Source organism: Lutra lutra, chromosome 12, assembly GCF_902655055.1.
Source record: "Lutra lutra chromosome 12, mLutLut1.2, whole genome shotgun sequence".
NCBI classification, from domain to species: Eukaryota; Metazoa; Chordata; class Mammalia; order Carnivora; family Mustelidae; genus Lutra; species Lutra lutra.
The window spans coordinates 82,349,838-82,366,021 of NC_062289.1; the positions used below are offsets into that span (position 1 = coordinate 82,349,838).

A 16,184-nucleotide genomic window follows, 5' to 3' on the forward strand; every position below is an offset into this window, starting at 1 on the left:
ACCGTTTACAACGTGCTCTTGCCGGGCCTGAACACGAAAGCAATTATGTGATACATACTTTGGCAAGGACCTAAGGTTCCCATCAGGGAGAGAGAGACACTGCCGACTCAGGTTATTTAACAAAAAGGAGAGAGAGAATGAGAGACAGAGAGAGAGAAAAGGAGGAAAGCCACAAAAACACATTCATTATGAAAATTTGAAAATTTCCACTTCCCTCGAAATCACATACGAAGACCTAGGAATTGAATCCTTTTGAAAGCTCCATTGTTTTAAGAGTATAAATAGCATTCTCTTAAAAACCCACAATTTCAATCAAGCTGGAATAATGGGAAATTCCATTCATGGAACGTTGTCTTTTAAAATTTCATGACACATGAATTCATTCCCCTCCAAATCTAATTAGAGGCTCAAACATATGAGAGGGTTTGTGACAGCATCAAAGGGACTTGGAAACCGTACATGGCAATTGATCTTTTTCACTGGGGGATGATTTTTTTTTAATCAACCTAGACGTTCGAGAACACCCCTCCTCCCCCCAAAGAGCACCACAGAATGAGGCTTATCGAAAGAGGGATTCTCTCCGTTCTTTTGGGAGCCCCTCCTGAAAGGGTCCAGAATGTGAAGGCTAGCATCTAGAGCCTGCCCATCTGTGCGACCTTGGGTGAGGTCCTTGAACCTGGTGCCTTGTTCCCCATCTGCAAAGTGGGGATAATGATGGTATCTATGTCCTGGGCCTGGAGACAGTCAGGCGCCTGCCCTTGGAACAGTGCCTGACACGTGGTCAGTGTCACAGCGATGTTAGCTATTATTAGTGCCAGCCAGCCTAGAGCACAGACGAATGGCTCCAGACCCCGAGGCCTATGGTCCGAGGCCTGAGTGTTATAGAACGACAGTCGACAGACCCCCGCCCCCCCGGTGGGAGCCACCACCCTCGGCCACCAGGACAGCCCAGGCTGGCAGAAACAAGTGTGTGGCCTTCAGCAACTGGCACCTGGCTTGGCTGTCAGCATAGAGAGGGGACCCGGGCAGTCATTACGGAAACTGTGGGGACACAGGAAGCCTGAGGCAGGGTGACCTGCATCAGCTCATTCCAGGTGGGACAGGAGCAGCAATCCATTAAGCACTGACTGTCTGCAGGTGCCTCAGGCCACCCCGGGCTCCCCTCCCACATGGAGACCACTCTCTTGCCATAGAGGATACCATCCCAGCTCTGCCAGGAGATCCTGCCAGGAAAGGGGCTACCGGGGGAGACAAGGCAGCACCATGGACAGCGTCAGGGCGCTGTGGCTGGCCTGCCTGGGGCCTAAGCCCAATTCTACCCCACCCCCTCTGTTAGTTCTAGGACCCCAGGCAAGTTAACCTGTACACCTCCGCCTCCACTCTGTGAAAACAGGAAAGCAGGGGGAGTTGCAGAGGATTCAATCAGTTGCTGGGCTCTGATCGGCCTGGGCTCCGGGAAGGGTTTGCTCAATGAGCGGCTTCTGCCAGGGCTCAGACCAGGTGCGCGGGTTGGCAGAAATGGCCTTTATTTTTCCATGACCAGGATGAACTTCTCCTGTAAACCCCAGCCTCCTAAGGACAGGACATTGACGTCAGTCAGTCCTGCGTGGGGCTCCCCCATTCCCTGGGGCTTAAACTGGGGCAGGAGGGTAGAGGGAACATTTGGTCGTGGTCATCTCCTGCTGCGGTCCCCACTGAGGCGGCTTCCTTGCTCCCTGGATCGCTTCCGGCACAGCCCGGGGTCGATGAGGACACGGCGGTCCGAGGAATCCTGCCTGCCAGGCCTGAGAATGGTGTCGGGCCACGGGAGCTGTTATGACCAAGCGACTGCAGAAGCTGCAAAATCTCCCAGTTGCTAAACTGGATCCAAATGATAAAGCCATGAGAGTCGCGGGACATACATTTGCAGGCTAGATTTGAACCGCGGTTTGAGACCTCTGCTCCCTGTTGTCAAGTCTGCAGTCCCCAGAAACCCCATTCTACAGATGGGAAAGCTGAGGCCCTGGGTGGTTGAGAGACACACCCACTGTGATCCAGCGTGACCCCAGATCAGCTTTGGAGCCAGCTTCCTAATAACGGCTGTCACCTTGACACAGAGCAGGTGCCTGCCGTCCCCAGCTTTCCCAGAGCTGCGCCCGGCCTTCTTCTAGTGTCTACACCGCCAGTTTGGCCCTGCTATAAAGGAGCCTGTTCTGATGGCTACTGCCACATAACCACCCCCAAACTCAGTAGCACAGAACAAAAATATTTTACTGTCTTGCCAGGCTTCCATGGTTCGAAATACAGGCAGAGCTCAACTGGGTCATTCTTCTGTTCCATGTGGTGTCAGCTGAGGTCACTCGGTGATATTCAGCAGGTGGAAGACAGGTATGGAGGGTCAGAGATGGCTGCACTACAGAGCCAGGGGCCTAGGCAGGGACGGCTGGAACTCTGGGCCAGAGCACCCCCATGTGGCTTCCCAGCTTGGTGACCTCCAAGTCTTCAGCCTTTTTTCTTTCAGTCAAGGTGTAATTTACCTAGAGCGCTGGGTACAGTTAAGATGTACGGTGTGTTGATTTGATCCACTTTTATACTGCAACAGGGTCACCACCACCTTCCCTATCACATCACATAATTATCTTTCCTCTTCCGAAGTGAGCACCTTTGAGATCTAGTCTCTGGCCGCTTTGAAAGATTTAATGCCGTCCTGCTGACTTCACTCGCCAGATTATGTATTGTCTCCAGAAACTATTCCTCTTCTAGCTGCAAGCCTGCACCCTAAAACAGTATCTCCCCAATTCCCCCCCTCCCTGAGCCCTGGTATCCACCATTCTACTCGCTGGTTCCATGACCTCCACGTTTTCAGATGCCACGTGCAAGTGAGAGCATGTGATGTCTGTCTTTGACTTGTCTCGCTTAGCACAACGCCTTCGAGGTCCAATCACGTTGTCACAGACGGCAGGATCTCCACCCCCGTGTATAGACACACGTAAGTAGAACATCTTCTTTATCCCAGCAGCCACTGATGGACACTCAAGTCCCCTCCCTATCTTGATGACTGTGAATAATGCTGTGGGGAGCAGAGCAGCACGGGTGTCCCCTGGAGATCCTGTTTCCATTTTCTCCAGACTTTTTTTTTTTTTTTAGATTTTTTATTTATTTATTTGACAGAGAGAGAGAAATCACAACTAGGCAGACAGGCAGACAGAGAGAGAGGAAGGGAAGCAAGCTCCCTGCTGAGCAGACAGCCCGATGCGGGGCTCGATCCCAGGACCCTGAGATGATGACCTGAGCCGAAGGCAGAGGCTTAACCCACTGAGCCACACAGGCGCCCCTTCTCCAGACTTCTTACACAGGGGTGGGCTTCCCCAGAGTGAGCAGCTCCCAAAAGAACGAGGTCGAGCTCCATGGCTTCCCTGGCCAAGCCTATAAGCCACGGAGCAGCACATGTCCCATCCTGTCGATCAATCCAGTCACCAGCCCGCTCAGATTCAAGGACAGGGGACCCAGACACACCCCTTCCCTCCAGAAGAAGCGTCGAAAAACGTTCCACCACTTTTCTTGACCTGCCACAACCCTGAGACAGTGCTCTTCCTAGAGGACACGCGGTAATCTTAAAAAGACAGATTTATCCCAGGAGGAGCTGCTTCTCCTCAAAGGAGGGGCCCATCTGGGTTGAAATCAGGCTGATCCTCAAAGCCTAATTCTTGTGTTTGCAGTCTGTGCGCAGAATTCTCACTTGTGTTCATGACGCGAAAACGTTCACAAACAGAAAAACAAATTTTCTTCTTGAGATTCTGTTTGGGAACTCTTCCAGGCCACATCCAGGCAGGGCTCGGATTCCCTCCCCGGCCTGAAACAAGGCCCTCCTGCACGCACTTGGGCCACCCGCTGCATCCGGAGTCACCACCCCAGGTAGGGCTAGTGACATGGAGGAGGCAGAACCCTAAACTCAAAGTTCAGCATCAGCTCTTCCCCTCCCCACCTCCCCGCACCAAGTCCCAGGGTCTCACTGACCCCCTGACACCATACTGTTGGGGAGCCCGTGCCCTCGGAAACCCATCCTCAACACCCCCAGCACCACAGTCAACAATCCAACAACCACCTTCCCCTTCCCCACTCTCATTCCAGGGGCTGCCCCGCCCACCCCCTGCAGGGGAGGGCAAATGCCCCGGGTGTGCCCAGTCAGAACCTCCCATCCCCCTGATCATGGTGGTTGGTTCTGAGATGGGCACATGATCTTGGCCAGGCCCAGGAGACTCCTCCCTGAGCCTCAGACCCCCCAAAAAGCCAGGCCTACTCAGAAAGAGGACAGACTGTAACTGTAGGTAATGTTAAGAGAGCATCGGCCAGATGCCTGGCCCTACACATAGGCCGTGTGATCACCCCACCGTCCCCACAGCCCTGTTAGATTTCATCTTTTTAATCCCCACTTGTATAGCTGAGGAAAATGAGGCTCAGATAGGTTAAGTAACTTCCCTATGGTTACACAGACAAAAGAGGAACCATACTTCAGATCCAAGTACTTGGTTAGAGAGTAGGGTTGCCAAATGTAGCAAAACTATAGGACAGCTAAGTTTGAATTTCTGATAAACAATGAATACTTTTGGTGTAAATATGTCCCACGTTATATTTGGGATATTCTTATATTTGGGATATACTTACACTGAAGAGCTATTCACTGTTTGAGATTCAGATTTAACTGAACATCTATGTTTTTTTAATGAATTTTATTTTTCACTTTAAGTAGGTTCCATACCCAACATGGGGGCTCGAACTCAGGACCCAAAGATCAAGAGCTGAATGCTCTACCAAGCCAGCCAGGGACGCTGAACATCCTATAATTTCTCTGGCAACCAATTCCTGAGTCCATACCCTTAACCACAATACTCCAGTGGCTTAGAGATTCCATGAGAGATACTGAATCATGATCCCACTGTCCCAGCTCCTGGATCCCACTGAACCTGAAGCCACTGATAAGAGATGGCTTCCTGTCACAGAGCCAGTCCCAACTGAAATGAAGCCTTACCAGTGGTTGGCACCAAGCAGCGGAGACAGGAAGAGGTAAAGGAGGAGGATTCCCATCCTCAGGGACCTGAGTGAGGCCAAAGAGATAGCACTCATACACGGAAAGGTGCTAAGTGGAGTGTGATCCCATCTGCAGAGGCCTGGACCACTGAAAAGGTATGCTCACTTTCTATCGCTGCATAATGAATTACCACAGAGTAGCTTAAAGCAGCACTCATGTATTACCTCATCATTTCTGTAGACCAGGAGTCCAGGCATGGCTTAGCTCATTCTCAGCTTAGGGTGAAGGTCAGACTGTATTCTCATCTGGAGGCCCAAATCAGGAAGGATCCCCTTCCAAGCATCCCCAGGTTTATGGCAGAATTCATTTCTTTGTGGCTGCAGAAGTCATGGTAGCTTGCTTCTTCAAAGTCAGAAGTCTCTGCTACTTGGAGTCTCTGACATCAGATAAATCCAGAGCCTCTTATGAACACTCACCTGATTGGGTCAGGCCCACCAAAACTGTCTTCCTTTTGATTAATGCAAAGTCAACTGATTAGGGACCTTAACTGCATCTGCAAAATCTCTTCACTTTTGCTATCTTCTGTTGGTAGGTAACAGGTCACAGGTCCCGCCCCCATCCAAGAGGAGGTAATGCAAAAGTACGGGTGCTAATGGCAGGAACTATGGGGCCACTGTAGGGCATGTCTACCACAGAGGGGAATGAGTCAGTCCAGACTGGTACAGCAGGACAGGCTTCCCAGGGAGAAAGGATGTGAGCCCATCTCTGAATGGCTGGTGGTGAGGAGTGGGTGAGGAGTGAATGGGGAAGGAGGGGAGGGAGAGCAGAACAAGGAAGAGAGAGGGCAAGGGGGAGCAGAAGCAGGGGTCCCCGAGGAGGGCTGAGCCCTCCTGCCCACACAGCCCCTCCATCCAGCCAGTCCTGGCCCAGCACAGGGGTTGCAGGGGGCTCAGGTGGGGGGATGGGGAGCAGCTAAACATTATTCCAGACTTTTGAAAGCCAGACATGAGAATTCAGAGCTTTACTTTCCAGAGTTTGTGTTATGGAGAAACACAGCACTTTCCCCCCCCACGCCCTCCCCCACCCAATTTTCTTAATCTGGAAATCCGTTCTCATAGGCACCAGGCCCCTGCTGGTTTTCCAGGCAACCTGTCCTGCTGGGGATGGAAGGGGGAACAGAGAGAGACAGAGGAGGTTAGACAGGTTCTCTCCTAGAGAAAGAAGGAGCAAGCGAGGGACAGGAAAAGGGCCAGCACCTATGAAAGGATGAGAAGAAACAGAGAGGCTGGCTGCCCCCTACTCCTGAAAGGAAAGCCCCATGCTGCTCTGGGACCCCCGCCCAAGGCCCTGTAACTGAGTATGGATGGTTTCCAGCGGGCATCATGGGACCCAGGCCTGGCCAATCAGCACATGCCTAGCCAAGTGTGATCCAAATGGCCCAATAATCTTCAACACTGGAACTCAGGTTGGAACAACCAGAAGGAAAATCCTTCTCCCCTCGCAGCACTGGGAGGACAAAATCCTGGAGTGGGAGGTATCCAGGTTGGCAGAGCAAGAGGAGAAGCCATCTGAGAAAGCAGTCAACACAGAGGAACGTAAGCTGACCCATGGAGACAGGGAACCCTGATGGCACTAGAGCCCCTAGATCCAGCCACACCTGAAGCTCAACTTGGCACTGGAGTTTTTAAACCTGTGTGCCAATAATCCTTCTACTTGCTTGAGCCAGTTTGGGATGGGGTTTCTGTACCTTGTAGCCAAGAAAATCCTGAGTCGTGACTGAAAAAAGGAAATGGGCCCCACAAAGAAACGGACCACACCATAAACAGGTAAGTGGTAAATGGGAACGCGAGAATGATAAACTCAGAGCCCGGAACGTGAAAACTAGGTCCAAGCCGTGCAGGGCCACTCGACAACCACCTCTTTTCATGCCCCTAAAACCACCCTGACTTGTGCCTTAGCTGATGAGGCCAGGAAGGAAGGCAGGAGCCAGAAGAACAGGGAGGGCAGCCCCAGCAAGATGAAGAGGTTTGCAAACCATTCCAGCACAGAATGAGTTGATGAACAACTGTTTCTCCGCTGGAAGTCATCTAATGAAACGATGAGACCATCCACTTACTGCTCGGACGGTCAAGGCTGCGCTCCGACGTGATCGACCATGACAGCCGAGCCAGGGCTTGGCTCGTAACATAGTTTAAACATCATCTTAATAGGCCTTCACTGATTTGCTTATGACCTTATGACAGTCTTGAGGACACGGGGACAGAATAGTAGCAGGCTTTCAGAACTGACAGAAAAGGCAACCGTGGCCTGGAGAGACAGAACCACAGCTCGTCAAAGCCAGTCTGGGCTTCTAGCCCGATAGAACAGGCTTCCACCTGTCCCGGCCGTGTGTTCTACACTGATGTGCCTGATGAACCACAGTGGTTCTCGAATTCTGTGCACAAGGGGTGCCGGGACTGCAGTGAGAGAACAGAGGAGGAGGAGAGGGGAGAAAGCTGGACCCAGCTGGACCCACCCACCTCCTGATCCAGCTCCTCGCTCCACCCGGCTACCCCTCTACATGGGCATACACCGATGTCACTGCTGGGCTCCAACTCCTTGTGGCTTCCTGGTGCCCCTCGGAACACAGTCCACACTCTAGTTTCCACAACGCGGCCCCTCTCCCACTCGGCTCTGTACCCTTTCTCCAAGTCACGTCTCCTCTGAGCCTCTGGGTCAGTCCATGCACTTCTCTGGACCATGGCTGAGGCTCGCTCTGTTCTGCCCACGGGCTGACCTCCCACCTTCTCACGGGGCAGCTCCCCTCAGAGGCCGGCCTTCAGCACCATCTCCTTGGAGAGGCCTTGGCTGTGGTGTCTGGTCAGGCCTCCTCACCTCTCCTTGCTGACCACCTGTCTTCCTGCCCGAAGCGCCCACTCCCTAGAGCAAGGGACTCACCACGCTTGGTGACCACTGGCCCCAGTGACAAACAGGGTACATCGCTGGAAGAGGCAGTTATTGCCCAGTCCCCAGTCCTGCAGATGCCCAGGAAAAGCCGCTTGACTGGGACACGGAAAGGCATCCCCAACCCTGGCAACCACTCGTGGGGACAGGCTGAGATGGCGGAGCCGTGAGCAGCCAGAGTCGGGCCAGGCAAATGTGAGACGGGGAGTCTCCCCGCTGGCCCATGTGTGCCACATGTGAGTGAGCGCCTGGTTCGGGTCCCTGACCCTGATAGAAAACACGCACACCAGATGTGTTCACCCCCCTGCTCTTCTGGGTTCGGATGAGCTGTGTGTAATGTCAGCACACGCACACATGCACAGCCACACACGCACACAGGTTCACACACAAACATACACATGCAGACGTTTGCATAGGCACAAACATATATGCACACATGCGTGCATACACACACATGGCCAAAATGTTATAAAAGCCCACGTTTGCCTCATAAACCTTACAATTTACCTTCAAAATGCAGAGGCCCAAAGACAAGGAAGCATTGCCTTCACACGCACACATGTCTTCTCCCCGGGGGCTGACACTCCAGCTGCAGGTCAGGTGCGATCCAGCCAGTGAGCACACAGCCCAGCCTCCTGCCACTGAGCGCAGCTGTGGGACAGGTGGGGGCGGATGGGCAGGAAGTGGAAGGGAGGGGGCTGCAGTGTGAATGCGACCGGCATGGGTCACAGGACCAGGCCACCATGTAGGGGATGGTGGGGCAACCGGGTGTTAGAAGCGCGGGTCATGTGGGTGACCTTGCAAAGGCAAGCCACCTACCCTTTAGGCCACCCACTCACCTTCAAGCTGTTGCAGGGAAAAACCTCTTTCTAGTTGAGCCGGACCGCTACCACTTATCCCCGCAAATCTGTGTGTGGCTTTCCCTTTGAAGGCTTAAGTCCAGAGTTGGGGACATGGCTGGGCCCTCAAAGGGAATTCATTCCCCACAAGACCTTGCCCTGAGCACCTGAAGCCCAAGGGGAGGGTCTCTCCTGTCCACAAACATGGTGGTGGTGGGTTAAAAGGTCAAGGAGACACCCTTCCTGAGCCTTGGTGGGCTCAGGCCATTTGCTAGGGGCTTGTTAGGGACTGGGGATCCCAATGATAGAGCAGATCTGGGGTCCTCCGGGGCTGGGAATGAAGGGGGAGCCAGCAGGCACATGCCCGTAGCAAGAGGGGTCGTTCCGAAGCCAGTGCAGAGGAGCACGGCACAGAAGGCGTTGGAGGGGTGAGTGCTCCAGGGTCCCTAGGATTCTCTGTACAGGTGAGGAGGCAGGGGTGGGCAAGGTCCCTCCCCCCACCCCCGAGAAAGTTCTTAGAGGTGGGAAGACAGACCCGGAGGAGGGAGCCCCTGGCCAGGCAGCCCCCAGCCAGGCGGCACTGCAGGTCCCTGTGCTCCTGGCGAAGTCGGGAACAGACGTGCTGGGGAACCGGGAGAAGGTTGGGAAGGAGACTGGGGGGTACAACCTGCAGGCATTGCAAAGGGAAAGGCCACTGACCAGCAGGTGCTTTCAGGGCAATGCCAGGGCCAAGGCACATCGTGGGAGAGCCAGCACCACAGGGTTCGATGGCGGTCGCTCAGACCATCTGTCTCTCATTAATGAAGCTGTCCAGCGCAGCGTATTAACACGGAAGTGTGGGTTTGGCCAGCCCAGGGGGTCTTGCTGGAACTTGAAAGGCATAGCATTTAAGTCTTAACAACACCTCTGGAACAGTCTAACGTGGGCTCAGAGCCCCCAGTGGGGTGGAGCCCGAGTCCCGGGAGGGAGGCTAGAAGCCAGGCCCACAGTAGGGGGACAAGCTGAGCCCAGGGTGAGTCGACAGCCAGGGGTCCCAACCACCCAGCGGCTCCAGCACAGAGCTCACAGCTTCTGATGGCCGCTCTCCCGTCCTCCTCACCAGCAGGACCCGACCGTGTTTGCAAAGCAAAGGAGGCAGAGTAGAGCCCCCAACACACCCCAGGAAGAGGTCAGGTTCTGCGGCCAGGAGATTTAAGGCGGCACATGGAAGTGAGTGTGCGAGTCAACAGATGTTAAGATAGGGAAATGATCCCGGATTACTGGAGCGGGGCCGACGTGATCACAGAGGGCTTCTGTGTGCAAGCGGGAGGCAGGAGGCCCTGCAGCTCTGGGGATGGAGGCATGAGCCAGCAGTCACAGGGGAGGGCGCCTCCGGAAGCTGGAAAAGGCAAGGGAGACACTCTCCTCCAGGGCCTCCTGGAGGAACACAGCCGGTGCACCTTGACTATAGCTCAGCGAGATCTGCGTCAGGCTTCCAGCCACAGTAATACATTTGTGTTTTAAGCCACTGAGTTCATGGTAATTTGTTACAGCAACAAAAAACAAATATGAAAAAGGTGACGGGTCCTGTTTAAAAACGCTCAGATGTCCGGACGCCCTTGCTGCTGGGGATGGCCGTGTGGCCCACTTCTGGTCACTTAGGTACCAGCAGAGCCGCACGGGGTGGGGTTTCCAGAAGAGCCACTGTTTGGCTGATGACAAGGGGACAGATCAGAGAGGGAGGCCTTTCTTCCTTTCTTTCTTTCTTTCTTTCTTTCTTTCTTTCTTTCTTTCTTTCTTTCTTTCTTTCTTTTTTAAAGATTGATTTATTTGACACAGAGAGAGAGAGACAGATGACAAGTAGGCAGAGAGGCAGGCAGAGAGAGAGGGGGAATCAGGATCCCCGCTGAGCAGAGAACCTGATGCGGGGCTTGATCCCAGGACCCCGAGATCATGACCTGAGCTGAGGGGGGCCTTTCTGCCCCTCACCCAGCCCACCCATCACTTCCTCCAGCTTCCTGCCGGGAAAACGATGGGCGGTGAGAGGCGAGGCAACTACAGACGGAGGACGACGTAGTGCAATTACCACCCAGGCCCCGGACACATGCTTGCCTCCACCATCCCCCAGACAGGAGAAAAAGCAGCCCTCTTTCCGGGCAAAGCCTGGATTCTGCAACACTCTCCCAGGGACGCATGGCTCTTACAATGACATGGGTTGCTGTCCCGGTACCTGGCTGCTGGAACCATGAGGGAGCCCAGGGTAAGGATGGGCCTCTCCTCTGGGGAGCTGGCCTCTCAGTCACTGGGAACTGTTGCTAAATGCCCAGGGCCCGGGAATGCCCCACCCCTGTGACCAAACATCCCCCCTGGGGCGCAGCCCCACAACACAAGCAGCTTCGGACGTGCATCCAGTCACCCGTCCAAGGAAACTCCAGCACGCTGCACACGCACAGGTGTCTGCACAGACACGTATATACAAAGAGACGTTTATTGCATAAATTCCCCCTAGCGCCTTCCCCCTATTTTTATAATCCAGAAGAAAAGGGATTCAAAACAGGTTTTCATTGTGCTGTTTTTAAAAATACAAAAACGACATCAGGATTACAGGAACTCGTTAACGTGCTGGACTGAGAACACACACGAACTGCCCAGCGAATGAACCTGTGACTCGATTTACAGCTGCTGGGAACACCGCTTCCACGCGAGGTCCCGAGAGCCCCCGGGGGGAGGAGCAGCAAGGCCGTGTCCCCCGCGGCCAGGCGGCTGCGACGCGGGAGGACCCGTGCCTGCTGTCCGGGCGGCCTGCTGGCACCCCAAGAACAAGGGCGCCCCGAGAGCGAGGCCACCCCGTAGGGCAGACGTCCAGTTGTCTAACACCCACACACACCAGATAACAAACTTTACAATATTTTTAAACCACTCGAAGTCCATGAAGTAAGGAAACCCCGTTGAAGCACGAAAGCCACGTGTGGTCCCGCGAGAGCCTCTGCTGGCCAGCGGCGGGGTTGGGTGGGCGCGACACGCAGCTGCCCCAGGACCTGCAGGAGTGGTGGGCCACCCGGGGACCAGGCCACGTGTCACAGTGGACGGCCAGGCCCTGAGGGACAGAGCCAGGAGACCCACGTAAGAGGGAGACACAGATTTACACCTGAAGACAGTAAAGGGGATGACAGGCACAAGGCTGAAGGCAGGACGGCTCCTCAGAGGGGCGCCGCTGCCAGAGAGGGAAGCGCGGCCGTGACCATGGCTATCAGCCACAACCGTCCACGCACAGGCCACCCCCGGCTCCTCGAGGCATGGAGCATGCAAGAACACTTGTGCAAAGACACACACTCTCCAAGCCTCGCCACACACACAACCAAATGCTCCTTTTCGGCCTCTGAAGGTCAGGACATGGTCCAGGAAGAGGTAGGGAAGCCACCAGACGCGACTGCGGCCCAGACACGACTCTTCCCCCAGCCCGCAGACACTTGCCTTCCCAAAGTAACGTCTCGACCCCACGAAAGTCACAGCACAGACGCATGTGGCAGGTGCCAAGCAAGCCGGGCCGACTCAGAAGTCCTGTAGCTCGGGGATGTCCCGGTACAAATCTAGGGCCTCGGGGTTCGAGAAGGCCCCTCGGTGCTCCACGGCTTTTCCAGCGATGATCTGCTTCACGGCCACTTCCACTTTCTTGCCATTGAGGGTGTACTGCACAGGGCGGAGGAAACAAGGAGGGGGCTGGGCCTCGAGCGGGGAAGAGCCCGGGGCTCCCGGGCCGGGCAGCCCAGACCGCGGACGGAACGATCCCCGCCTGGAGCCCACTGCGCACTGTGCCCGAGGAAGGGGCCTTCCACTGCGGTGAGCACACGGGCCACCACGTCTGGGGACTGTGGGCTGATTCCCGAGGCCCCACTGGCCTCCTCGAGCTCACGGGGCTCACATAGGGACAGCTCTAGCAAAGGCCTGTCAGACTGTCTCTTTTTTGTCAGTGCCACTGACTTCACTAGCCTTCTCTGTACTGTAAAATCAGGCCACCACCAGCATGTCAGCAGCGGGCTGGCTTCCCACCACCTCATCACGATCACATGGCCAGCGAGCTTCGTCCACAAGCCTCACCAAGCTGTCCCCAAATCTGTCCTCAGAACCACTCGTTGGGGTGGGATGGGGCAGTCAGACTCCTTCCAAACGTGCAAAGCTCCCCCTAAAACCTGTGGCCCGCATGTGCCGCCTTTGCTCCCTGCGGGCCTCTGGTGGCAGTTCAGGCGTCGGGGGCCAGGGGACTCAAGGACAGAGCCCTTTAGTACAACGGCAGTGCCCTGATCTCTCCTCCACAGGCATGATTTTTTTTTCAACCTGAGATGTAATTAAAATTCATTCATTTGAGAAACTCAGGCGACGTGTGAACTAATTAAGGACCTAAGCACTAGCTTCCCAGGGACTGCCTGTCACTGGGGTGTCAGCCCCTCTCGACCGGGAACGCGAGAGTCTCACATGCTATATGGGCTTGGAAGCTTTACACAAAAGCCGCAAGAATGGCTCAGGGGAGCTAATAATTTATATCTTCCACCGGTTGACAAAAGAAAGAAGACCGTGATTCAGATGCAATCCCACTACCGCTTTCCCTGGTGAAGAGGGTGGTGGGAGGCAGAGGACCCCCCCCCCCCCGCCCCTGGGGCTATGGTTCGGGCCTCCCTGAGGCACACACACCATGATGCCTCCCATTGGTATGGGACAGGCATCTCAACTGTGAGTGGGGACAAAGATGTGATCAGTCGGGGCGGTCATGCCTGCCTGGGGCCTGCCAGCCTCACAATGCCCCAAGTGCCCCCCAGTCACCTTGGCCGGGCCACCCCCACCCCAGCACGTGACACATAGGGCCAACCCAATCCATCAGTTCAGATCAGAAGGCTCTGGAAACACAAGGACCTCAAAAAATCTCAGGGAACCCTCAAAGTGACTTCCCAGCCCAACCAGAAAGAAGAGACAGCGCCCGCGGAGGGTGGGAGCTGACAGCGACCTGATAGCCATGCTGAGGACAGAAAGATGGGCCACCATTTCCTGTATCTCTCAAATAAACCGTGTCACTAACCTCATGACCACAGTTGGGGAATAACCCTTCTGGTAACAAAGGACAGATGTCCCGTTTCAACAAAAGAGAGCCGAGGGGAAAATCAAACTCTCATACTCCAGAATGTTCCAGAAGCAGACAGAACTGGTTCCCTGAAGGAAAGCCTTAGGCCCTCATCAGAAGGCAGTAAGTGTCACAGACTCGAGAAGTACCTTCCCCCGCCATGGGAGCCACCGTCCACAGAGTCGCTGGGAGTCACCAACCAAGAGAGACAGAGATACTAGTCCCAAGCTTGGGACCTTTCCCGTGCATAACCAATATTTAAAAGAAGCGTGTGGACAGGAGAAGTCTGGGCCCTGCTCAGGACAGCATCAGAGCTGTGCTCCCGCAGGGGCCCGGTCACGCTCTGCCCCATCTCCCCGTCAGAGAACCACGATCCGCTGGCTTCCGTACAGCCTGGCTCGCCTATGCACACACGCGTGCATGTGCACATGGCAGCCTCCCCTCTCGGCTGCCGTCCGCGTGTCAGCAGTCCCAGCTGAGGCTGAGATCCAGTCTGGGCACCCCTCCTCCCCCACTCAGAGCCTGAACAGAGTGGAAGGGGGGCAGCTTTCTGGAGACGCGCCTCTAAATAGATTCGACTCTTTTTTCCACGGGCGAAACTTAAAATTAAAAGCCAAGAGCAATGGCACCCCAGCGGCTCTTTAAAAAGTTAAAATTAATTTTCTCATTAATAATTTTAAGAACACACCAGCACCACACTGGGGGAAAGCTGGCTGGATGTGCAGGGCCGGGCCTGCCAAGCCTCCGAACACAGGTATTTTAGCAGAAGTTACTTTAAATGCAATTCAGGAAGGGTTAAAAAAAAATAGGAGAGAGAGAGAGAGAGAGATGTTGGGGGGGAAAAGATGGGGTTGCCAAGCAACACAGACAAACTATATATAAAGCAGAGCAAGCTCCTAGATGAGTCCCCGTGTGCGGGGCTCTCAGGGAGATGCCGGCGCTCTGGCCCCACGGCCTGGGGGCAGGACCTACCGGGATGCCCTTGGTCTCCAGGATGAGGCTGGGCACGTGCCGTGCAGACAGGCCGACGCGGATGGCGTTACAGATGCTTTTCACCAGCTCGGGCCCGAACGAGTGGCCGGAAGCCATCTTCAGGAAGAGAAGCACCCTCTCCTCCCTGTCCTTGTTGTACTGGGGGACGCAGAGGCTGTCCGCCACCTCCTCGAAGGCCTCCACTGCAGACACAGGGGAAGGGGACACACGCTCATAGTGGCCCGCCGCGGCCAGCCAGCAGGGAGGGGGAGGCCGGCCCCCGGGGCCTGACAGGCACAGCCGCCTGTCCCCCACCCTCCCGGGCAGAGACCCTCCAGGGGAGCACGCAGGAGAGTGCCCGTCTCTGGCGGGGAGTCAAGAGCCGTGGCTTGAACTGCAGTGGTCAACGTGTTTATAGGAAGCCAAACGCAGGCCTCCCTGGCTCCACTACACGCCGATTTAAAGATAAACAGGAAGCAAGTGCCTGTGGTGGGGACCCCGCTGCGGTGAGGGACAAAGGCTCAAGGCAGGAGGAGCAGGACTCTGGCCTGGCTCCACCGACAATCTTGGTGTGACATCAGTAGGACGCCACCTCCTAATGCTGCGTGGAGCATTTTGAAGGCCCATGGTTGATTCTACTGTGCGGCTGCAAGGCCCACCGTCTTTATATGGTGTCCTGAATGGCGCTGTGGGACCTCCAGCAATCACAACCTCTCTGTGCTTCTCCTTCACCCATACGGAGAGGACATAATTAAGCAAGCCAAGGTTGCTCACTGTGAAGATAAAATGTAACGGAACAGGAAAGGGCCTCTGAGGCTTTGCGGCCATGAGCAGTGTGGACAAGGTATGTTCTGGAAAAAAGGACACATTCACAAATGTCTATTCTCACCACTGAGGCAAACAGGCCAGAGTTAGCGCCAAAAGGCGGGCTGGGCTCTCTGGAAAGCGGGCTCTGGGTCTCCCTGCTACGACAAACCCTCCTTCCTTCCTGGATGACCCGAGAATAATTCAGGAGAAAGTGAAACACTTACCAATGTTATAGATTTCTGAGCTGCCAAATCGCACTCCGTTGGGGTTGAGTGTGCCATCGCTGGAAAGAGACAAGGTCATGAACACACAGCAGTTCCTGAGTGAGGCATGTCACCCGGGGGCGGGGGTGGGGGGAGGCATCACCCCCTTTCCACACGGCAACACTGGGCCCCGTCATGAAGGCTCCCTCCCCTTGCTCCTTATCCCTACCAGTCCTCCTCTCTCTCTAAACACCAAGCCAGACAACAAGGGAGTCCCCTTTGTGTGGAAACACCTGTCACCTCCCTGCCCCTTCCCACCT

General features: G+C 55.1%; 1 protein-coding gene across 2 annotated transcripts in view; it reads right to left on the bottom strand.

Annotated features, from left to right (window-relative positions):
* Positions 1–11,243: 11,243 nt before the first annotated feature.
* Positions 11,244–16,184, bottom strand: part of AACS (acetoacetyl-CoA synthetase) — a 53,887-nt gene continuing 48,946 nt past the window's right edge. Inside the window, exons 16-18 of one of the 2 annotated variants that reach the window (XM_047697456.1) lie at positions 15,886–15,944; positions 14,855–15,057; positions 12,183–12,459 (exon numbers count right to left, since the gene is read on the bottom strand). In XM_047697456.1, coding sequence (XP_047553412.1) covers positions 12,322–12,459; positions 14,855–15,057; positions 15,886–15,944 — 400 coding nt within the window. In that variant the 3' untranslated portion in view covers positions 12,183–12,321. Of the gene's footprint in view, positions 12,460–14,854; positions 15,058–15,885; positions 15,945–16,184 lie in introns of both variants that reach the window. The other variant, XM_047697457.1, reaches the window with a different exon arrangement.